The following is a 23,664-nucleotide window of genomic DNA, read 5'->3' as shown; positions in this document are numbered from 1 at the left end:
GTCTTGAAAATACGTTTAATGTCTAATCTTATACAAAAGTGACAGCATTTTCAAAAAAATATCAAATCCTGTATTTATAGCTTCTCACTATCATACAGCAATATTTGTTTCGTCTAAAGAAAATACAGCAGCAGGTGATAATCTATCCTTTAAAGATGTGATTGCTTATATTTCATATTGTAAACAAATGCAGTATGGCAATCTCAAAGCACAAGTCAAAAAAAAAAAAAAAAAAATGAACTTCTCAGCAATTTTAACCCAAATGATGCATAGAAATGTACAAATTCCATTGCAAAAAGCTTCAGGCCAGAAGTTGCTCACACTTGACATAACATGTGATAAAGTTACTACACGGTATATAGTGACAACTTGAGTTTTTACACAATAGATTAACAGGAATACCCTTTTCATCACTGCTAGGCAAAGAACTTGGCTCACAAAAACAAAGGGGTTATGAAACAGTTCTCAGGACCTCAAGAAATACGAATATACATTGAAAAAACATCTCATATATACTGAATTTTAGCCTAAATGTTCCAGTAATAAATCCTGCCTATTTCAGGAAGAACCTAGAAGTCTAGAAGTTACTTTTCCAAATCCCCTTTCCAAAAACCAGTCCTTGCTACGTTTGCTTTATCCTTTCCTACACCTTCCCCTGCCCTGCAAAGACACAGAGCCAGTGCCATTTCAAACTGGAGTGGCTGCTACTGAGGGATTCATTTGGAATAGATGGTTTTTTAATTATTATTTTTTTTTTCCTTACACTGATTTATAACCTAAGGCTGTGGGTATAAAAAAAAAAGAAAGCACTTGAGCAAACGTAGTCACTGTTTATTTTTTTATCAGTCTTGCCAAGATCTGTTGTTTGCAGGGGGGACTGGGGCTTGTTTAAGCTTAGTGAGGACTTGCACTTTTGGTTCATGTTTCCAGGGTTACAGCTGATTTTAAAAAAGAGAAATGTGAAGGGGTTTTGTTGAGCTCCAGTGTTGCCTTCTTGAAACAAAAAGGCTACAAGTGCCTTTGCTATTTCTTTCATGATGTTAAAACAGCCACAGCTGAGCTGCCTTCTGCAAAAAATACTGCAGGGCTTTGCTAAAAAGGCCAAAACTACCAACAAGCACCAGGTCACCACATTTGGGTTCCAAGAAGCCCCTCACGTGCATGCAGGAAGCTACAATAAGAGAGTGGGAGAGAATTAACTCACTTTGACAGTTCCATGATAACGAAGACTCCCTAATGAGCCACCAGTGATGCAAAATTAGTTCCTAATTCTACCCAGAGAGGCTGAGGCAGGAGATTCCCCACCCTGCTGGGGATGCCACAGGCTGTCCCGGGTCAACACCAAGGTTCTGAAGTACCAAAAAGAGGACCAGAACTCCTCACTGACAACTGTGAGGCTGCACCACCAGCCTTGCAGCAACCCCCCCAGAGATATGGCAAGAATATGAAAAGTGACTGCCCTGCCCCTTCAGAGGAGGGGGGAGCAGCTACACAGCAGTGCACAGGCTTTGAGACATTCAATTCCTCCCTAATTACACTCCCTAATTAAGCTTACTCAGTGAGGTATGCAGACACCCAGCTGAGAACAGAGGACTTCTCCCCACTGCAATATCCAGGGCAGCCCTGATGAGGCCTCCTCGTTCTCCACCGTGGCAGAAAGGATGAGACAAAGGATCTCTGGAGCTGCTGGAACTCAACTCCCTGCCAAAAGCTGCCAGGAAGGGAATAGTCAGGGTGGGGTTATTTATTTTTGGATTTTTGTCTTTTTTTTTTTTTAATATCTTTTTAAGCTCAAGTTAGGTTTCCAGGGCCTCTGACCCAGCCTCCAGAGTTTACACAGCCCAGCAGCAAAATCAAATTTTAAATGACTGGAACCCAGGTTAGAACTAGGGAAGTACCTTACCTAAAGTGGGAATCAGCTCCTCTTTACATAAACCAAGCCAAACTTCCAACCACCACAGAATGAGAACGGGCAAAATGATGTCCTCATTTGCATGCATAAAACTCACATTATTTTTATTTTTATTTTTTTTTTTTAAATTCAAAGTTAACTGCACGTCCAGGTTATTCGATTTGCACATAAATGCCTGTTTGTGAACACCAAGAGTGTGCTGAGAGGTCAGAGCCAGGGTTTGAAGTGTGTCTCTTCTCTTCCATAGTCCCAGACTGAGCAATTGGTTTTGAGTATTTACAAAATGCTGAGAAAACCTTCAAAGTTCACACGCTCTGTCTCTTTAGTTTGAGTTACTGTAGCAGGTTCAAAAAAATTAGGTTTCTTGACAAAAAGCTTCAAACACTTTTTATTGACATTTTGGAATAACCTGAAAATGACAAAATGTGACTATCCATCCATTCAGTGACCAGCACAAGTCTGGCAAACAAGACTTAAAGCATTCATGGAAATTTAAGAATTCACTTCTTTCCTTTTTCAAGTCCTTGAGCCTGATTCTTTAGAATCCTCACTTGGCAACTCCCATTTTTTTCCAAGGAATCCTTGCCAACACAAGAACCACAGATGTTAGTTGTATTTCTGCACTTCCTAATTAAGTGTATTAAACCAATTACTCCAGCATACGAGCAAGGTAAATTTATGCAAACTGCTCCTTCATACCTCAGATGCACATACAAGAGGCAAGAATTCTTCGTAGCCTCAAACATTACTGAAACAAAAACTGTAAAAATCTCTGCAAGTAGTGGATGAAGGTGGAAAGCTACAGTATTTTGTTGCCCAGAATGTATTCAACGGTAAGGCTGCAAGAGACAATAATTCAGGGTCAATAGCAGTTAATCCAGTCACACACAAAAAAATAAATTCTACATTAAATCCTCACAGATACAAAAATTCTTAACTGAAAACAACTTTCAATTTGTTGAAATTTGTAATTTGCTACTCCCTCCCCCTGTGCCCTAGAGGCAACCTCACTAGGATATTTTCCTTCAGAAATTACAAGGCCTTTTTTGCTTTTTAGAGAAGGCTTTCCAAGCAACCAAAGACCACTGTAATGGGATGCTTAGACACACTCCAACTTGATATCATTTCCCTTAGTGTATTCAGTTAAGCATTCAAGAAGCTGGCTATTATTCCACTGACTACAGAGACAAGGCAGATGTGCTGAAATTCCTTACCTGCATTACCAACCCCTACGCTACCGAATTTTCACACTTAAAAAAAAAAAAAAGTAATTTAGAGCAACTCAAAACCAAAACTGAATACTTACATGGGGACCACCAGGCATTGATGGAGCACCAGCAGGACCAGATGGCACTTGAAAAGGATTAGGGGGCGTGGGATATAGTCCTGGAGCTGGATATGATCCTGTGGGTGGAGGAAACGGACCTGGCGGTGAAGGTCCCCACGTTCCGGGTGGAACTGTCCCCCACGGTACTGTTGGTGCTGCCCCTGGAGTCTGGGTAGGAGCAGAATATGGCCCTGGGGGTGGATATGGCATGCTGGGTGCAGGATACTGCCCACCCATTGTTGGTCCCCATGCTCCAGAGGGCATGGATCCCCATGGCCCAACGGGAGCAGGAGGTGCAGCTGGCTCTGTCGGACCACCGTAAGGTCTTGGAAGCTCTGGAAAGGGCATGTTTGGCGGAGGATATTGCCCTGGTGGGACAGGACCTGGCACAGTTGGGGGTGGATATGGACCACCAGGAGGAGGGCAAGAGGGTCCAGTAGGAGGAGGAGGAAATGGAGCAGGCGGTCCCGGGGGCATTGAAGGATACATTCCTGTTGGAGGAGGTCCAAAGGGCACGCTGGAAGCGGAGGTGTTGGGTGGCGGTCCGGTCGGTGCCGCAGGGGGAGCGCTTGGGTTGTTCCAAGGATTTGAAGCTGGCCAAGCCTGGGGTGGTTGACCAGGCTGCTGCCCAGGTTTTGTACTGCTCACTTTGGAGGTTTTAGCAGGAGACTGATCTGGTAAAGCATCTGCCAACTAAAAGATAAAGCAGCAGTGAGAAGGTAAGAGGCCTCCTGAACCTCCTCGCCGCAGACATTCACCAGCTACGTGTGTGTGTTTGTGTGTTTCAGTTGCCAAAATGGGAGGAGAAGACCTCTTTGCTGCTGCACAGAGATGATTTACATTCATTTTTGTGCAGCTTCTCTAAGGCAGAGGAGGCATTCTGACATGCTGCAGTTAGAAAACCCAAAAAAAACCAAAACCAAACCCAAAAACCAGGCGACCAACCGCAGGCAGCAATCGGCAATTCCGGCAAGAAAATCCAGAAAGAAATCCAGATTTTTGTCGAGTTCCCTTCTGACACTATTAAAACACAATTCCTTTGTTGCTATCAGAAAAAAAGAACCCACAAAGCACCTGGCAGCTTCACATGGTTAAACCTAGAGATTGCTACAGCTACCCAAAAGGAAGACACCACGAGTGCAACACCGAGGCAATGGCCTCTCAGCTGGGAGCTCTCGGAAAACCACGTCAAGGTTTAGAATGAAGCTACACAACTGGCTGATCTTCAGGAAAGAAAAACTGTTACTTACCGAAAAATCATCAGTTCCAGACATTTTGCTGAAAAGTAAGGTAAGATAAAGTGAAATTTGTTGAAAATAAAAAAAAAAAAATACCAAAGTATTTAAAAAAAAAAAAAAAAAGTATTTCAAGCATGAGTTCATGAGACGAACGCTACGTTTGCCTCCCTGAAACTGGCAGTGCCTCCTAACTGGAGGCTTTGTTTTAATGACTCTGACCCATGCAGACACCTGCTGCCCAAATATTTCTCTCTTGATAAAGTTCTGATGAAGAGGAAAGCCTTCAGCCTCTGCCTCACCTCAGGCAGGACCCACACTTAATGCAGATGGGTCACGTTACACCAAGAAAAAAAATCTTTCAGCTGTTCGGAGGGACAGGGCTGCCTGGGCAGGACTCAAGGTCTTTTTGAAACTGGGACTCAGAGAAAAGTTATGGCTGGCTGCTTGCTGATGGAATTAATGCACCTAAAAAAACCCAAACAGACACAATTAAATCAATCCCCATGCAGCCTCTGTTGTCAAAAAGAGCAGGACTATTTTTTCACGGATGCTTCATCCTAAATTACTCCAAAACACAAAAAAAGTGGTGGGTGCTCTTAGCTCAATTCTCTGCCCCCCAGCCTTAGCTGAAGGCAAACACAGCAAAGGGGTCATCAACATGCACCTAACTTCTGACTTCTAACTCTTAAAGGGTGACCAAAGCAGGTCAAACAGGCAGAAAAGTGCAGCCAGAAGGTTTCAGGGAGGGAGTAGGAGATAGGGAGGAAGATAGAAGTGGGGGGAAATGGAAAAACACAAGTTAAAAGTACAAATCCTACTGCCAAGTTGACTCCCACAAAACCCAAACAATCCTTGTTTTCCCTTCTTGCTGGTGAGGACCTGACTTTTCACACAGAGACTGCTCCTGGGGATGGAGGTTTGCACAAGCAGCCCTGTGAGACTATAAATCATATCATGCAAATAATGCACCTATAAACTGGAGTCTTCTCTGAAAATGGGTGTTAAGTTTATTACTATCTACACAATCTCCTCATCTTAAGACAGCACTGGATCAGAACATGGGGCTGTGCTTAGCATCCCATTTTATTTTCAGCACAAGCAGGGAAGAACAGCAGCAGGGCTGACACCCCAGTACTTCAGTGATGTGAAGCTCAGATACCACCTCAGTTGTAGGCAATTTTTATGGACTAATAACCCTCAAACAATTTCTTTTCCACAAACACATCTGGTTGCCCTGCTTGTACCTAACTAAATCCACTGGTGAGGAACTCCACAGGGCTATTTGTTACATAAAAAAGGAACTTTTTTATTTCTAAACCTGGACCTTTAACTAGTCTCAGTTGTTGCTCCTCCATTCTTGCAGCAGAGGACATCATCAAGTCTGTTCTTGTCCACCCTGCCCATGGTGTTCATTATTCTACAGATTTTTACCACTTTCTTGTGGTTTTTCCTTTTCCAAGCTGAGCTCCAGCTGATTTCCTTGACCCTTGTGCAGCAGCTGTTTTATACATTTCATTATTCTCACCACCTCTCTCTGAGGCTTGTTCCAATTCTTTTGTATCTTTTGAGATGAATGACAAGAAGTAACCACAGAGAATTCAAGATGTGGAGTAACTATTGATTTATAGAGTTTCACTATTATGTTCTCCTTTGTCCTCTGTTTCCTTCCTCATACTTCTTAAGTGTTTCATCTCCTTTCTGATCACTGCAGAACTGACACTTCTGCAGCAATATTTCACTCCTCAGTGTTAAGGTTCAGCCCATCATTTTAAATAAGAAATTAGACACACCATTCTACATTTATTTTCCCTGAATTCCATCCAACTTATCAACATGGAATTCTAGCTGCCACTTTATAACTTAAGGATTTTTTTCCTGAATGGCTTCATATCAAAAAGATCTTGTTATCTCATTTCCCAAGTGGTTTATGACTACACCAAGCAACCCAGACCCCTGTGGAAACACAGTGAGCTTGACACATTATACCTAATAATTGAAATAAACCTTAAAGGAATATCTAATAAATTAAATAAACATTTTCAGAAATCTACAAAACCAGCACCCTGGTGCTGTCAGTGAAGCACTGGTGCTACCAGTGGCTAATTGCAGGAATCCAAAAGTTTTTTAAAGCTCCAATTAATATTAGTTTGTAACAGCAATAATTCCTGTACATAGGGACAGGTCCCTGTGTGTTTGGATCAGATGAGATACCCTGTTCAAATCAATTAAAATTTTTTTTTTAAGTGCAGAAAGCAATGGAGCTCCACGAGGAAAGTGTTTTCCACTCCTGTTATTAACAGCTCAGCTGTTCAAGAGACATCTACCAGAAAAAAAATCCCAATTTCCCTTTAATAAATAGCTCTGATGTTAGAAGTTTGCTATTTCTTGCAGTGGACCAGTAATAAACTGGAGTTGGTGAGTGCTTTCCAGTGGCACTGTTGTTCACTTTACCTATACAGACACAGAAGCTCTCATATAACTCACAAATACTGTAAATCAAACATTAATAGAGAGAAAGGTACAAAAATTACTTTTTTACACGAGTGTGAATGTAACACAAATGTGAGTGTGAATTCATAAGAAAAAAATAGTTGGAAAAAGAAACACCAAAACAGGCCAGAAAATCATCCTTGCTTTAGGTAGATGGTGAGATGGGAGACCAACTGAAAAACCCACCTACAAGAAAAGGAAAAAAACCACAAAAGAAGTTAAAACATAAGCTGTAAGGGAGAGAAGAAGAGAGGAGGAGAGATCAGAGGAAAACCCCATGATCTGTCATAAAAGTGACAGTGAACAGGGCACCAAAGGGATGGATGAACAGAGCTGAACCCCCCTGTGAGTGTAAATTCATAAGAAAAAAAAGTTGGAAAAAGAAACACCAAAACAGGCCAGAAAATCATCCTTGCTTTAGGCAGATGGTGAGATGGGAGAAGACCAACTGAAAAACCCACCTACAAGAAAAGGAAAAAAAAACCAAAAGAAGTTAAAACATAAGCTGTAAGGGAGAGAAGAAGAGAGGAGAGAGCCCTAAAGAACTCAGAGGAAAATCCCATGATCTGTCAGCAAAGTGACAGTGAGCAGGGCACCAAAGGGATGGATGGACAGAGCTGAACCCCCTGTGAGTGTAAATTCATAGGAAAAAAAATTTGGAAAAAGAAACACCAAAACAGGCCAGAAAATCATCCTTGCTTTAGGTAGATGGTGAGATGGGAGAAGACCAACTGAAAAACCCACCTACAAGAAAAAAAAAAAAAAAGTTAAAACATAAGCTGTAAGGGAGAGAAGGAAGAGAGGAGGAGAGATCAGAGGAAACCCCATGATCTGTCATAAAAGTGACAGTGAGCAGGGCACCAAAGGGATGGATGAACAGAGCTGAACCCCCCTGCTCCCAGCCCCAGAACTGGTCAGATGTCCACAGAAGTTTGGTGTCCCACACCAAATCCTGCTGGGTGACTTGGGAAAGAGAAGTAAGAAGAGCTCCTGGTGAGATTTTGTGGCTCCCTGGCTCTGGCAAGAGGACTGCAACATTTGTTGGCAACCTTTGGGTGCCAAGGGTGTCAGGGATCCTGGTGCAGACAGGGTGGGCTCCTTCAGGATTGGGCTTTTTAAAACATTTTAAAATCTGGGTAATGCCACCCTCATTTAAGAAAAAAAAAGAATAAAAAAAGAAATGGTGACACACACTCAGACAACAGAGAAATTTGTACTTAAATCTAGATCCCAGCTGCTTGACAGACTTAAAGGATTCCAAGCCAAACCCTACAGAAAGATCCATGAAGTTTGAAAGAGGATTTTACCCCAGGATGTCAGGGAATGATAGGACCAGGGGGAATGGATTCAAACCAGAGGAGGGGAGATTTAGATTGGAAGTTTGGAAGAAGTTCTTTAAAACCAGGCTGGACAGAGCAAGCTGATCTAGGGGGAGGTGTCCCTTCCTATGCAGGGGGTTGGAATAAGGTGACCTTAAAAGGTCCTTTCCAACCCTAAAAATTCTGATTTACATGCTCACAAATAAGACTCAGGGGCACTGCTGGACAGGGGACCTCCAAATCACTTTATTTTAAAGACCCCCCAGGTGATGAGTGGGCTCCAAACTGCAGACCAAAGTATTAACTGTGCCCTGATGAGATTTTTAGATGTGGCAGAGCTTCAAATGTTCTCTTGAAGCTTTACAGGAAGAACCCTGCACAAACTCTGATAGGAAGAGAGAAAAGCTGATTTGTGGGACATCTGCTTTGCCACATTTAGACTGTACTCCAAATCATTCTTTCCTGGAACTGGGGAGGAAGAAAAAAGTGAGTGGAAGAAGGAGGGTTCAGGAGTTGAAGTAATTTGGCAGGGAGCAGAAAGACAACAGAAGTGGCAGCTTTCAAATCAAAGTCCTCCCTGCACCTGCTGTGCTGGAAGAGAAAATTTCCTTTATTTTCTGTAAGCCACCACCCCTAGAAACATCTCCTGCTTTCCAGAAACAGGGAGCATCCAGACAGGATGCTCAGGGAATTATTTCTCAGCCACCTCTGAGAACACACATGGTCAGAAGCACAAAACAAGAGAGGGGAAGAGAGAAATACCCAATATTGGGAGAAAACAAAGCATTCTGGAAGCAGAACCTCTCTCATCCTTTATCTGAAGAGTGATAGGAGGACGTGGAGGATTTCCACCACATCCACCCAGGAGCCATTCACAGCACAAGGTCCAAGGCCTCCCAGGAACCCAGGAATTCAGAGCAGGAAGGTCAGACAAAGCTGAGCAGCACTCAGTGCTCAGCAAGTTCTGCCAAGAGCATCCAAGGCCAAGTGGTGACTTCCAGAGGTCTGGGAAGGCCCTGTTTCTGGAGGTGTGGTGCTCTGTGACACAGACAAAACCCATCAACAAGAGAACAGCTCCACTGTGGTTCTGAAGCTCTGAGCCCTCTCTGATCAGCCCAACTGAAGCTGCTGGATGTAGCATTTTCCCCAAGCTCTTCCCTTCCTTGGCTTTTCTCCATCACCCATCCCTGGAGACCCTCCTTAAAAAGAGCTCTGGAGACCCCTTTTAGAAAGAAATATCCCAAACACTTCTCCTTTTACCAAACCCACCCTAAACTAAGCATCAACGACTTGCTTTTGCTTTTTTTTTTTTTTTTTTCCTCATTTCTTTTTTTACTTCCATGACACGTTTCCAACACTTGAAGTGCCAGATTTAGTTCTTGTCTCCAAGATCATCTTCCCAACACAGAAAAACACTCTGGAGATGCACCAGGCTCTGCTGCATTTCCACTGGGTGGCAGAGCTCTACCAGCCAAGAGGTTCCTTTGTTGCTGGAACAATTTTAACACCCACCAGCATAACCTCATCCACAACAAGATTTCTGCCCACAGAACTGCAACTACCCAACACAGCTCCCCAGAGAAAGGAAACCTAGGAAAGCTTCTCAATGTTTCCTAAAATATGCAAATTTTTGCACCTTCTACCTTCCAGGCATTAAGAATCAGCATTTTTTTAGCTGGCCCTTTCTCTGTCTTTAGTGGCTTCTCAGCAGCTGTGCTGAGGTAGTTGGGGTGTGGGGGATCCTTCAGGCTGACCTGAAAGTTTTAAATAAATAAAATTGGTAAAGAGACTGACAGGGGAAAAACAAACAGCTACATCACCAGCAGCTGCTTGAGAGTCAGTGAAGTTTTGGCCCCTTCCTCTGTCTGTCTTGACTGGGAAGAAAAAAAAAAAGAAAAAAAAAAGGAGGTAAGACAGGATTTTAGCTTTCAAATTTTGAGTTTTTCTATTTTCTGGACAAATTTGAAGCACAGAATGGTTTGGGTTGGAAGGGACCTTAAAGATCATCCAGTTCCAACCCCCTGCCATGGGCAGGGCCACCTCCCACCAGCCCAGGTTGCTCAAGTTGGAGAAATTCAATGAGGGGTGACAACCAAAATGCTGCAGATTGGGCCATTTGCTACAAATTACCTCCTGCCAGCAAACAAACAAACAAACAAATAATAATTATTTAAATCAGAGGTCTCTGATATCAGTTTTCAAGGCCTGTAAAACCTAAAGCCACAAGGAAGCCTCAGGTGTGCTGGTTCCCCACCTGTTCCATGCCATCCTGTCTCACAGCTGCCTCCTCCCCATCCCAGACATCCCAGGGAGGTGATTCCCAACGTGGAAGATCCAGATCACTCCTGAGCTGGTCTGTTTGGATCAGTTTGTTTGGATCAGTTTGTTTGGATCAGTTTGTTTGGATCAGTTTGTTTGGGCCACTCTGCACTGCCCACAACTGCTCCTGGCCACACCATCCTACCCCCTGCATCTTGCAAAAGATTAATTGTAATTAATATAAATATAATTAAAACATACCACAGCTGCCCCTGAGCTTTCCTGAGATGAAAGCCCATTCTCAACACATTGCTTTTTTTTTTAAAAAGTGTGGTTTAATTCTCATTTATAGCTTTAACTTCCAGTTCTCAGTTCCTCAGGAGCCTTCCTGAAGCAGCTGGAAAGAAAACCTGAGTGCCTGTCCCACTCAGACACCCAGGAATTATCAGCTTCATTATTTTCATTAATTTTGGATGGAATAAACACTCTGCTCCTCAGTGTGAGAGACTCCCAAACACCTTCACTGCAGGGTTTTTGCTGTGTGTACCTCCCCAGTAAAACCATCAAACCTAAGTGTCAAATTCCAGTCACTCATCAGTGACAAACAAACCCCCCCCCCCTGCTCCTTCAGCAGAGGCTTTTTTCCAGGATAAAAACCTTCCAGGATGCAAACCCCCTGCATGGATAAAGCTGGCATCTTTCACATCTTCATGTGGCACCAAGAAACTCAAGTTTTAAAAGTATCTGAAGTGGTTTTGAGCTCTGATATTTGCTACAGGTTTTTGCATCAGCTACAGCTCCCCAGGGGTCACGGGGAGGGTGGTTTCAGGGTGTGTCTGTTTAGGTTATTTGGAAAAAAAAACCCAACCCAAACAACACCCACCCTTCATAGAATGGTTTGGGTTAGAAGGGACCTTGAAGATGATCCAGTTCCCAACCCCCTGCCATGGTCAGGGACACCTCCCACCAGCCCAGGTTGCTCCAAGCCCCATCCAACCTGGGCTGAGACACTGCCAGGGATGGGGCAGCCACAGCTTCTCTGGGAAACCTGGCACAGGGGCTCAGCACCCTCACAACAAACTATTTCTTCCTCACATCTCATCTCTCTTCCACCTGGAAACCCTTCCCCCTGATCCCATCCCTCCCTGCCCTTGTCCCCAGTCCCTCCCCAGCTTTCCTGGAGCCCCTTCAGGCACTGGAAGGTGCTCTAAGGTCTCCCCATTGCAGCTTCTCTTCTCCAGCCTCAACACCCCCAACTCTCTCAACTTCCTCATGTCCAACCTCAATCTCCCCTTTCTCTCCAAGTTTTAACCCATTTCCCTTGTCCTCTCCCTACCCCCCCATGTCCAAAGCCCTCCCCCAGCTTTCTTGCAGCCCCTTCAGATATTGGGAGGTTGCTCTGAGCTCACCTGGGAGCCTCCTCTTCTCCAGGCTGAACAACCCCAAGCCCTCAGCCTGGCTTCCCAGGGAGCTGCTCCAGCACTCCCAGCATTTCAGGGGCCTCCTCCAGACCCGTTCCAGGAGCTCCGTGTCCTTTGTTCTTAACATTTACTGACAAGAACTTGAACAGCATCAGATCCAAAATGTTTCCCAGTGAATTCACCTAGAATGAAGCTCTCCCTCGGGGATGAAAGCTGCCAGAGGAGCAGCTCAGTCTCCAAGCTGTGAGCCCTTCGGTACTGCTGAGCTGTGGCTTCCCCAGACACTCAGCTCCCTTAATTCCATTAACATTTAATAAAACGAATTAACTCCTCACCAACTATGAAAAATTTACGTGCCCGAGGCCTTCTCTACCGAAGGCCCCTTTGAGCCGAGCACTCACATGCCACCCACATCCATTTCTACAGCAATTTACAGATTACGACCACAGAGCGCCAACACAAGCCGAAAAAACCACTTCACCCAGTCAGGTCACTCCGTTACACACAGGAAACCCGGATCCTCCCTCCGCTGCACGGCCACCGGCCCCCGGGAACCGAAGGCGGCAGCAGCCACCAGGCCGCCCCGGCCACCCCCTGGAGCGACCCGCCCTCCCGGGGGCCGTGGGGCTGCCTCCTGCCCTAACCTCACCCTCACGGGGAGCGGGAGAGGCGGCGAGCGGCAGCTCCCGGGGCCTGAGGTGGGAAGAGGCGGGTGCGGCCCGGGGGCGGTGTGTGGGATGGAACCCCCTCCCCTTCTCCCTCATCCCTTCCTTTCCCTCTCGCCCGCCCCGCCCCACCCCCTGCCGCTGTCTGGGGGGGCCGGGCGGGCCCCTGAGCCGCCGTGTGCGGGTACCTGTGCGGGCGGGAGGAGCGGAGCGCGGCGCAGGCCCGGAGCGAGGCGGCGGCCGCAGCAGCACCGCCAGCCCGACGCCGCGACCGGAAGCGGAATGACGTCACACGCCACGCCCCCTCCTCTCTATAGCTCACCCGGACCGGAAGGTCACGCGCTCGGCCCCGCCCCAACGCGCGCGGACCCCGGGGGGCCACGTGACCACCCGCCGCACACTCCCCCCCCATCCCCCCCCTCCCCTTCCGCTCGCGCCGGCGGGAGGTCACGTGGCCTCCGCCTTCCCGCCTTTTGCCGCAAACCCCAAACACCCCCCCCATGGCCCTGAGGGAGCGGCCTGAGGGGAGGAGAAAGGGGAAAGGAGGAAAAGGAGAAGGAAAAGGAGAAAGAGGAGAAGAAGGGAAAAGGAGAAGGAAAAGGAAGGAGAAAGAGGAGAAGAAGGGAAAAGGAGAAGGAAAAGGAAGGAGAAAGAGGAGAAGAAGGGAAAAGGAGAAGGAAAAGGAAGGAGAAAGAGGAGAAGAAGGGAAAAGGAAGAAGGAGAAAGAAGGAAAAGGAGAATGAGAAAGAAGGAGAAGGGAGGAGAAAGAGAAGGAAAGAGAAGGAGAAGGAAAAAGAAGTAGAAAAAAGAAGGAGAAAGAGAAGAAGGAATGAGAAGGAGAGGGAAGGAGAAACAGAAAGAAGGAAAAGGAGAAGGAAGGAAAAGGAGGGAGAAGGAAAAGGAGAAGGGAAAGAAGGAAAAGGAGAAAGGGAGAAAGAAGGAGAAGGGAAAAGAGAAGGAAGGGAAAGGAGAAAGCAGGAGAAGGAAAAGGAAGGAGAAGGAAAAGGAGAAGGAAGGAGAAAGACAAGGAATGAAAAGGAAAAAGAAGGAAAGAACAAGAAGGAAGGAGAAGAAGGAAGGAAAAGGAGAAGGAGAAAGAAGAAGGAAGGAGAAGGAAAAGGAGGGAGAAAGAGAAGGAGAAAGAAAAAAGGAAGGAGAAGGAAGAAGAAGGAAAAGGAGAAGAAGGAAGGAGAAGGAAGAAGAAGGAAAAGGAGAAAGATGGAAAAGGAGAAGAAGGAAGGAAAAAAAGGAGAAAGAGAAGAAGAAGGAAGGAGAAGGAGAAAGAGAAGAAGGAAGGAAAAGGAGAAAGACGGAGAAGGGTGTTCACTGAGCCTCTCCGGCTGCTGCTGTCTTAAGCACAGGGCAAAACAGATCCTAGAGAACAGTGACAGATTAAAATTGAATTAAAGTTACCTCATGGGCACACTAAAACCCCTTCCCTTTGGCTGCTGGAAGCTCCCCCTGCTCACAGGAGCCCCCAGGCTGTCAGCCTGCCCGGGAAAAGGGGAGCAGAGGAGTTTAGCACTGGGGTAGAGGGGTGGTACCCCTGTATTTGAGATAATTTTGCATTTTCTAAAGGAAACCCAGAAAGCTGGCAGGCAGGAAAGGACCTGAGGGTTCTGATGGACCAAGTGGCTGCATGTGAGCCAGTGTGAGTAGATAAAAAGCCAGTGGCCTCCTGGCTTGTATCAGAAATAGTGTGGCCAGCAGAAGCAGGGAGGTGGTTGCCCCCCTGTGCTCAGCACTGGTGAGGCCACATCTTGAGTGTTGTGTCCAGTTTTGGGCACCTTGATATAAAAGAGATCTTGAGGTGATGGAGAGAGTGCAGAGGGCACCAAGGTAGTGAAGGGCCTGGAGAATAAATCTTCTGCAGAGCAATTGAAGGAGCTGGGAGTGTTCAGTGTGAGGAAGAGGAGGCTGAGGGGAGCCCTCATCACTCTGTACCTGGAAGGACATTGTGCAGAGGTTGGGGTTGGTCTCTTCTCACAGGTAGGGACACAACAAGAGGGAATGGCTGCAAGCTGACACAGGGGAGGGTCAGACTGGAATTTATGAAAAAAAATTTCAGAGTGGTCAGCCCCTGGGTCACCATCCCTGGATGTGTTTAAGGGTCATTTAGATGTGGTGCTGGGGGATATGGTTTAGGGGAGAACTTTGTGGAGTAGGAGTGATGGTTGGACTCCATGATCCCAAGGGGCTTTTCCAACCTGAAAGATTCTATGTGATGGGAGAGGGGTGGGTTTACCACCCAGCACCCCTTTCTGTGCAGAACTGGGATAAAGAAAGCACCTGGACTGTGTGTGGGGTTGGGATTATTGCACACCAGGTACACAGACTCAGTTTGGGGCAACACCTTGGAGGGGGAAAACCCTTGGTGACATTTATTCCACCACCCACCCCAAGGCCTGGTCAGTGGTGGGAGGGAAAACCTGAAGCCCTTTTCCATAGGATCACAGAAAGTGAGGGGTGGGAAGAGACCTTGGAAGATCAGATATCTCATCCAACCCCCTGCCAGAACAGGGGCACCTGCAGGAGGTCACCCAGAACACATCCAGGGGGGGTTTGAATTTCTCCAGAGAAGGAGCCTCCACAACCTCCTTGGGCAGCCTGGGCCAGTGCCCTTCCTTCTTGGCTCTCAGCTAACACCAAACACCAGGAAATTTTACTTAGGAATTACTCAAAACACACAACTTTCACATCCCAGGGGATGGGTGGCACACGGGAAAGCTTGGGAGGTTTTCTCAGGAGAGGCAGTGTGCTATCCCCCCCTGGTGAGGGAGGTTTTTTTGTGCCCTTTTTGTGCCCTTTTAGTGCCTCCTGTGTGGCACCATTGCCCTGCCCTGCACCTCTGAGCTGTGCTTGTCCTCTTGTGTGTTCACATCCATGGATAATTCCCTTAAACCCAGCAGAAACACAGGTGACAACGACCTCATGGTCATGTCCCCTCCCCTGGCACCCTTCCTCTCCCCTTGCCTGCAGATTTTTGCACTTTTCAAAGCTGTTATTTGGGCATTTCTGAAGCAATGGGGAAAATTCAGCAGCAGGAGCAGGAGCCCAGGCAGGGAGGTAGCTGCAGCAGGCAGGAAACTGCAATATTTCCCCTGATTTATTTGTGTGAATCGTTAATACCAAAACTCCAAGGATTATTTGCCACAAACCCAGCCCCCTGGTGGCATGAGGACTTGGGTAACTTGCTCCCTCCTGGTTTAACCAAATGCTGTGGCAGATTTGGGCAGACTTCAGGTTCTTTCATGATTCCCTTCGTGGATAGTTTGAGTAAAAAGAGCACTTTTGGTGTGGCCTTGTCAGGAGGAAGGAGCAAATAAGAGTGAAATCCTCCTTCCTCCCAGCTGTGTGCTGTGGTTTATCTCACCTTTGCTTTTTCCACACTCAAAAAACCCCCCTGGGTGGTTGCTGCCATGTCCTGGGCTGCCAGCAGGACTCCCCAGAACATGACATTTCTTCCTGAGCAATCTGCTCGTTAGGAGACTTAATTAATGAGTGCACATGTGGCTGATGATGGTGAGGATTTCCTTAAATAGCAAACCAGGGCTGTGGCAACACTTTTAATCAATAACCTCAGAAGCCAACCCCACCAAAATGTGACTTTGGGACCCCCTGATGTGTGATGAATCTGCAAAAGCAGCAAGGATGGTGAATTTTGGTACAAATAGTTGCTTGTACACAGAGCTCTTTCCCTTCCTTGAGGCCAGCAGTGCTCTCTGGGGGCATGGATATGCTGAGAGCTGTCAGAGGAGCTGCAGCTGATTTTTTTTTTGTGTGTGTGTGTGTGTGTGTGCAGCTGATCCATCTCAGTGCCAAAGATTTCAGGAGCCCAAGGTGAAGCCCTGGCCACATCCTACTGGCAGCTATGACTTGGCACTCTGAGCTGGAAGGGAAAAGTTGGGATGAAATGGCAAACTGGGAGCTTGCATGAGGCTCCTGAGGAGGACAATGGGAGCTGTGGGAAAGAAATTTGGCTGCCAGAGATTAGGAAGCATTCTTTCCCACCCCTCTGCATTGGACCTGCAGTGATAGCAATTAAATTATTCAGCAGTTTGGTGAGATAATGTCAGGGCAGTCCTTTGGCCACAACAACCCCATGTGGAGCTCCAGGCTGGGCATAGAGTGGGAGAAAGGGAGCTGGGAGTCTGGATTGCCAGGAAGCTGAAGAGGAGCCAACAGTGTGCCCAGGTGGCCAAGAAGGCCAATGGCATCCTGGGCTGGCTCAGGAACAGCGTGGCCAGCAGGTCCAGGGAAGGGATTCTGCCCCTGTGCTCAGCCCTGGGGAGGCCACAGCTTGAGTCCTGTGTCCAGTTCTGGGCCCCTCAGCTCAGGAAGGAGATTGAGGTGCTGGAGCAGGTCCAGAGAAGAGCAAGGAGGCTGGGAAGGGATCCAGCACAAGTCCTGTGAGGAAGGGCTGAGGGAGCTGGGGGTGTTGAGGCTGGAGAAGAGGAGGCTCAGGGGAGACCTCATCACTCTCTCCAACTCCCTGAAAGGAGGTTGGAGCCAGGGGGGGGTTGGGCTCTTTTCCCAGGCAACTCTCAGCAAGACAAGAGGGCACAAGAGGTCTCAAGTTGTGCCAGGGGAGGTTTAGGTTGGACATGAGAAAGAATTTCTTTCTGGAGAGGGTGCTCAGCCATTGGAATGGGCTGCCCAGGGAAGGGGTGGATTCTCCATCCCTGGAGATATTTCAAAAGAGCCTGGATGTGGCACTCAGTGCCATGGGCTGGGAACTGCAGTGGGAGTGGATCAAGGGTTGGACTTGATGAGCTCTGAGGTCCCTTCCAACCCAGCCAGTTCTATGACTCTAGGATTCAGGAGAGGTTCACATTGCAGGGCCTCTGCTGTTGCTTCTTGGTTTTATTTGCTGCATCCTACAAATATTTGGGTTGGAAAGAAGCTCTGCTGTAACCTCTGGCTTAAAACAGGGCTTGCTTGGAGCCTTGTCTGGCTGAGCTTTGGCTGCCTCCAAAGACAGAGATTGCACAACCTCTGGATGTTCAGTCCCATCCCTAAGTCTGCTCACTGGGAGTGCTCCCATTATTCCCTGCCTCTTGTCAGGCTTTTCCCCTGCTGTGACTTGGGACTCTTGCTGCTTGTCCTTTGGCCATGTCCCTCTGTGGAGCATCTGTCTGCCCTGTAACCCTGCTCTGGGCAGCTGCAGTCTGCACTGAGTTCTCTCCTCCTTTCTCCTTTTTTTGCCCCAACATAACCATTTCCACAGCTTCTCCTTATCTTTCTTATGCCCTGCACCCCTTTCACCCCCCTCCCTCTTAACTTCCTTCCGTTTGTCAACATCTCTCTTGTCTTTCAGTGGCCAAATTGGCCATAATTGGCCTTTGCCTTTATTTTGGGGTAAAAGACCCACAGACAATACTTCAGTTGTCTGACTGAGCACTTTTCAGGGACAAACACACACACACACTGCTCAAAATATGACAAGGAGCAGCAAACTTTATTGCTCCCCAGAGGGCTGTGCATGCCACAAACAATAAATCCAGAGGAAAAATAACAATATCTTCCTTGTGCCTCCAACTCTGACAGGGGGGAGCCAGAAGGAGGAAATCCAAGGCACAGTGGAGGCATCCCTTTGCTGGCCCAGCAGAAAATAAAAGGATTAGTTTGGGGGTGTAAAAAATGAGATTAAAATGATGGAATATAGAATCATAGAATTATAGAATCAGCTGGGTTGGAAGGGACCTCAGAGCTCATCAAGTCCAACCCTTGATCCACTCCCACTGCAGTTCCCAGCCCATGGCACTGAGTGCCACATCCAGGCTCTTTGGAAATATCTCCAGGGATGGAGAATCCACCCCTTCCCTGGGCAGCCCATTCCAATGTCTGATCACCCTCTCCAGAAAGAAATTCTTTCTAATGTCCAACCTAACCCTCCCCTGGCACAACTTGAGACCTCTTGTGCCCTCTTGTCTTGCTGAGAGTTGCCTGGGAAAAGAGCCCAACCCCCCCCTGGCTCCAACCTCCTTTCAGGGAGTTGGAGAGAGTGATGAGGTCTCCCCTGAGCCTCCTCTTCTCCAGCCTCAACACCCCCAGCTCCCTCAGCCCTTCCTCACAGGACTTGTGCTGGATCCCTTCACAGCCTCCTTGCTCTTCTCTGGACCTGCTCCAGCACCTCAATCTCCTTCCTGAGCTGAGGGGCCCAGAACTGGACACAGGACTCAAGCTGTGGCCTCCCCAGGGCTGAGTATAATGTCAGTTTAGTTAAAAAAATGCCAGCCTGGGCTGGGAACAGTGAGGTGGGAGACAATTCAGCTTCAGTGTCAGCACTGATTCTCTCTGGGTCCTGTCACTCTGCTTTTCTGTTCATGCTTCACTGGGCACTGTGAACATCAGGAGCCCTGAAGAATGAGCTGAGCCTCCCTGAAGCCAGATTTTAAAGGACACCAGATGGGATGTTCAGCTCATGGGGTAAGCTTTTAGATGCTTTTCCCCTATGGCCAATCACTGACTGATCGTTCATTGCAAACCCCTCATCAAATAAATCACTTTGAAATCGACTTGTCTCTGGTTAACAACTGCTCTTGCTCAAGGCAGAGGCTTCTGGCTGTGAAGATAAAATCATAAAACTGGCTCAAAGTGTCTTGGGGTGGCAAAAGGAACCCTGCTGGGGAGATGAACTGGATTGGACTGGAGAGGAAGCGTGGCTGGCTGCTTGGTTTGAAATTAGGAGCAGGTGAAGGACTGTTAGAGACACTTTGACAACCACTTAGGGGGTTTCTGTGTCCAGAAGTGAGTTTTTGGGTACTTTCTTCCTGTGGGGGTAAATCTGCAGAGCCTTGATCATGTGTTGAGTTTTTCAGCTCTGGGAGCAAATGATGATGTCTGGCAGCAGAGGACAGAGCTCTCTTCACTTGTTCTGTAGGGAGTAAGAAAATTCCCCTCTGTGACACCCATGAAACCCCCCTCATTACCTCAAGGCACCCCCCTTTATCCCCCATCCCCCCTGATTTCTTCCTAGGGAGATTCAAACTTTTCCCAGTCCCCTTTCTGCCCTCCCCTTGTCCCTTTGTCCCCTTTTCCCCCTTTGGGGGTGTTGCAATCCCCACAGCCTCTCCCTGAGGGCTGTGAGTTGCTGTCTGGCTCTCAGCCACAGCTCTGAAAGGAAGATGAAGATGGGAAATCATGGCCCTTCCTCCTCTGAATGATCCCATTCTCAAGTGCCCACTCCTGTGGAGACAAAACTTGTTGGAGACAAGAAACTTGGGAATTTATTTCCCCAAAAGCTTGAAAAGCAAATAAAATGACCTCTTATTGTATTTCAGTTTTGTTTTGCAATTGTAAATTACATTGTTTTGTTGGGTTGTTGGGTTTTTTTTGGGGGGGGAAAGGAACAAGAGGCAAGGAGCATCTGGCTTGTGGAGGCTTTGGCCTGGCAATAAGTTGATTTTTCCTGTAGCCCAGATTCTTTACCAGGTATAGAGAGACAGATATAAGTATAAGGTATAGTATAAAGTATAAGGTATGACAGGTATAAGTTTCTCCTGGTGAAGAAACTTCAGAATAGTCCTAGTGGGACAGACCAAAGGCTCAGCTGACTTGGAATCCAAACAGCCAAACACCAGATCCTTTGGAAAAGCAGCAAGAAAAATGTGGACTGATTCTCCCCCCTCCACAAAGCCACCAAGATCTCACCCATTGCCAGCCTGGGGTCACCTCAGCATCACCAGCAGCTGAAAACCCACCAGACCCCATGCAGGAAACATTCAGGCCATAGGATGCCAGCTGGTTATCTCTGACCATGTGAGCAGCCCCCAGCAGGAGGAATGTGCCCTGACTGCTAAATCCTAATCCCTTGGTTTTTAGTCACTTTCCTGTGATGCCATTTGTGGCTGTGTCTTTAGGCCTCGTTCTATCTTTCTGTGCAAAAGCTGCTAAGATCGGCTTGTTCACTGAGTGGTGCTTCTTTGTGGCACTTTGGCCACAACAACCCCATGGGGAGCTCCAGGCTGGGCACAGAGTGGCAGAGAGGGACCTGGGAGTCTGGATTGCCAGGAAGCTGAACATGAGCCAGCAGTGTGCCCAGGTAGCCAAGAAGGCCAATGGCATCCTGGGCTGGCTCAGGAACAGCGTGGCCAGCAGGTCCAGGGAAGGGATTCTGCCCCTGTGCTCAGCCCTGGGGAGGCCACAGCTTGAGTCCTGTGTCCAGTTCTGGGCCCCTCAGCTCAGGAAGGAGATTGAGGTGCTGGAGCAGGTCCAGAGAAGAGCAAGGAGGCTGGGAAGGGATCCAGCACAAGTCCTGTGAGGAAGGGCTGAGGGAGCTGGGGGTGTTGAGGCTGGAGAAGAGGAGGCTCAGGGGAGACCTCATCACTCTCTCCAACTCCCTGAAAGGAGGTTGGAGCCAGGGGGGGGTTGGGCTCTTTTCCCAGGCAACTCTCAGCAAGACAAGAGGGCACAAGAGGTCTCAAGTTGTGCCAGGGGAGGTTTAGGTTGGACATGAGAAAGAATTTCTTTCTGGAGAGGGTGATCAGCCATTGGAATGGGCTGCCCAGGGAAGGGGTGGATTCTCCATCCCTGGAGATCTTTAAAAAGAGCCTGGATGTGGCACTCAGTGCCATGGGCTGGGAACTGCAGTGGGAGTGGATCAAGGGTTGGACTTGATGAGCTCTGAGGTCCCTTCCAACCCAGCTGATTCTGTGATTCTGTGATTCTATGATTCTGTGTTTGGGCTCTGCAAACCTTCAAGAGCTCCATTTTTCCACTGATATTTCTGGATGTGAAATTAATTGTTCCATACCAGGCTGCTCCTGTCTCTACTCCAGCTGTATATTGATGGTGCAGCCATCCTGCTAAGGTCAATGATCTGCTGATTGGTGCCAAAGAACACATTTACAGTCAAATGGCTTGTAGTAATTCAGGGAATGATGGAGGAAAGGCTCATTTGAGCTCATGAAGGATCTGTAAGTTACTGATATGACAAAGGTGTTATTGAAGGGCTTGTGATGAATTATTAACGTGATTATTCCTGATAAAACACTCTGTGGAAAAAGTTACATCCAGAGCTGATCCAAGGGTGTGTGGCAGTGTGGGATGAGGCTTGGTGGGGAGCCTGGCTCCAGTGGGCTCCTGGTTTTCTCAGATATCTGGGAGGTTCACAGGAGCTGCACAGAAAAATCTGACCAAAACCCAAGTTGATGCTCCCCTGTTAACTTCAGTAGTTTTAGGAATCTCTCAGAGTGGGGATATTTCCCCCCAACATTTCTGTGCTGAAGCAGATGGACATTTACCTGCTGCACTGGGGGAATTTACTCCATTGTAGGTTTTGCATCTTAACTTTGCCCTCCCTGCTCCAGGCAGGGGCAGCCACTGCAGTGAGCACAAATGTCACCCACTGCAGCTTCAGCACAGCAAAGTCTTGTCACATCAGCTAATGATCCCTTAATGCCCTGAGAAAATCATGGAATGGCTGAGGTTGGAAGGGACTTTAGGGATCATCTACTCCAATCCCTTTCCATGGCCAGGGACACCTCCCACCAGCCCAGGTTGCTCCAAGCCCCATCCAACCTGGGCTGAGACACTGCCAGGGATGGGGCAGCCACAGCTTCTCTGGGAAACCTGTTCCAGAGTCTCACCACCCCCCTACTGAAGATCCAAGATCCAGGCTGAACCTCTTTTCCTTCACTTTAAACCCATTTCCCCTTCTTCTATCCCTGGACACTGATGAAAAGTCCCTTTGCAGCCTTCCTGGAGGTTCCCTTCAGGGATTGGGGGGCAGCTCTAAGGTCCCCTGGAGTCTTCTCTTCTCTTCTCTTCTCTTCTCTTCTCTCTTCTCTTCTCTTCTCTTCTCTTCTCTTCTCTTCTCTTCTCTTCTCTTCTCTTCTCTTCTCTTCTCTTCTCTTCTCTTCTCTTCTCTTCTCTTCCTCTTCTCTTCTCTTCTCTTCTCTTCTCTTCTCTTCTCTTCTCTTCTCTTCTCTTCTCCAGCTGAACAACCCCAGCTCCTCAGCCTCTCCTCACAGCAGAGCTGCTCCATCCAGCCCCTGGGTCATCTTTATGGCCTCCTCTGGACTCATCCCAACAGATCTGTGTCCTTCCTATGGACACAGATCCACCAGAACTGGATTCACAGGTGAAGGGGAGAATCTCCTCTCTTGATCTCCTGACCATTCTCCTCTTGATGGATCCTGGGTTAGGGTTGCCCTGGGCTGCTGAGCTCACTGCCAGCTCACCTTGAGCTTCTCCTCCATCATCACCCCCAAATCTTTCTCTCCAAGAGAGAACCTCTCTTCAAGAGAGGTTACTCTCAACCCACTTTGTTCCCAGTTTGTCATCATGCCTGGGGTTGGCCTGACCCAGGTGCAAGACCTTGCACTTGGACTTGTTGGACCTCATGGAGTTTGCTCTGGTCCATTTTCTCAAGCCTGTCCTTTTGGAATCAGTGGGAATCACACCCCTGTCATTCCTCCTCCTTCCCTTTCAGCTTTCAGGGAATCCCTCAAGTGCTGTGCTGAACCAGAGCCTTTCAGCTGCTAATGCCATGGCCAAATAAAGCAGTTTTGGTGGCCTCTCCTAAGAAGCTGCTTCCTTCTTTGGGTCTTCTTTTCTAGGAGCCTGCTGGAAGAGTACAGCTGGAAAAGAGATTAGCCCAGGAAAGTCTTCTTCTGAACTAATAAACATATTGCAAATACACTTCTTAGTCATATTTTAGGTCAAATGGATTTGTCAAGTCAATCATCACCCAAGTCTGAAGGATTCCTATAAATAAACAAGACTTAAATATTTTTAATATCTGTCTGACAGAGCTTCATTAAAATGCAAAGTGTGGCTGGAATTAACTGAAGCTGGGATCATTTCAAGCAAGACTTAGTTTAAAAAGAAGAAAAAAAAAAAAAGAAAGCAAGCATCTGAACTTTTTAACCTTGGGGTTTTTTCCAGCCACATCCCTGGCAATGATAATACATTCAGAAAATTCCATGAAAATCTCTGTTCTTGGGAGTCTCGAGGCATTTAGCATAATGTTCTCAGTTCCTCTCCTCTCCCATGAAAGCAGGAAGAAATTATGCAGGGTAGTAGCTGTT

The 23,664-nt window shown here is 47.5% G+C and overlaps 1 protein-coding gene across 2 annotated transcripts; it reads right to left on the bottom strand.

Moving 5' to 3' along the window:
- Positions 1–12,919, bottom strand: MAPK1IP1L (mitogen-activated protein kinase 1 interacting protein 1 like). Of its 2 annotated transcripts, none has more exons than XM_071745198.1 (4): positions 12,820–12,919; positions 4,490–4,517; positions 3,219–3,932; positions 1–2,751 (listed from the first exon to the last, which is right to left on the bottom strand). In XM_071745198.1, exons 2-4 carry the CDS (start codon positions 4,511–4,513, stop codon positions 2,740–2,742), a joined length of 750 nt encoding a protein of 249 aa, XP_071601299.1. In that variant the 5' UTR covers positions 4,514–4,517; positions 12,820–12,919; the 3' UTR covers positions 1–2,739. The 2 variants fall into 2 exon arrangements, with proteins under 2 accessions (XP_071601299.1, XP_071601298.1); XM_071745197.1 differs by lacking the exon at positions 12,820–12,919 and adding an exon at positions 5,909–6,003 and having other exon boundaries at positions 1,990–2,751.
- Positions 12,920–23,664: the final 10,745 nt, after the last annotated feature.

The sequence above is a fragment of the Heliangelus exortis genome, chromosome 5, assembly GCF_036169615.1.
Source record: "Heliangelus exortis chromosome 5, bHelExo1.hap1, whole genome shotgun sequence".
Taxonomy (NCBI): Eukaryota; Metazoa; Chordata; class Aves; order Apodiformes; family Trochilidae; genus Heliangelus; species Heliangelus exortis.
Note: the sequence above shows the minus strand (reverse complement) of the source record. Positions and strands in the feature narration are given on the sequence as shown.

Coding starts and splice junctions, on each gene's coding strand:
- MAPK1IP1L (XM_071745197.1), bottom strand. CDS start 5,988: ATGTATAAAACAGCTGCTGCACAAGGGTCAAGGAAATCAGCTGGAGCT. Junction 4,518..5,908: donor GGAAAAACCACAAGAAAGTG/GTAAAAATCTGT, acceptor CTTACTTTTCAG/CAAAATGTCTGGAACTGATG. Junction 3,933..4,489: donor CTGGAACTGATGATTTTTCG/GTAAGTAACAGT, acceptor TTTATCTTTTAG/TTGGCAGATGCTTTACCAGA.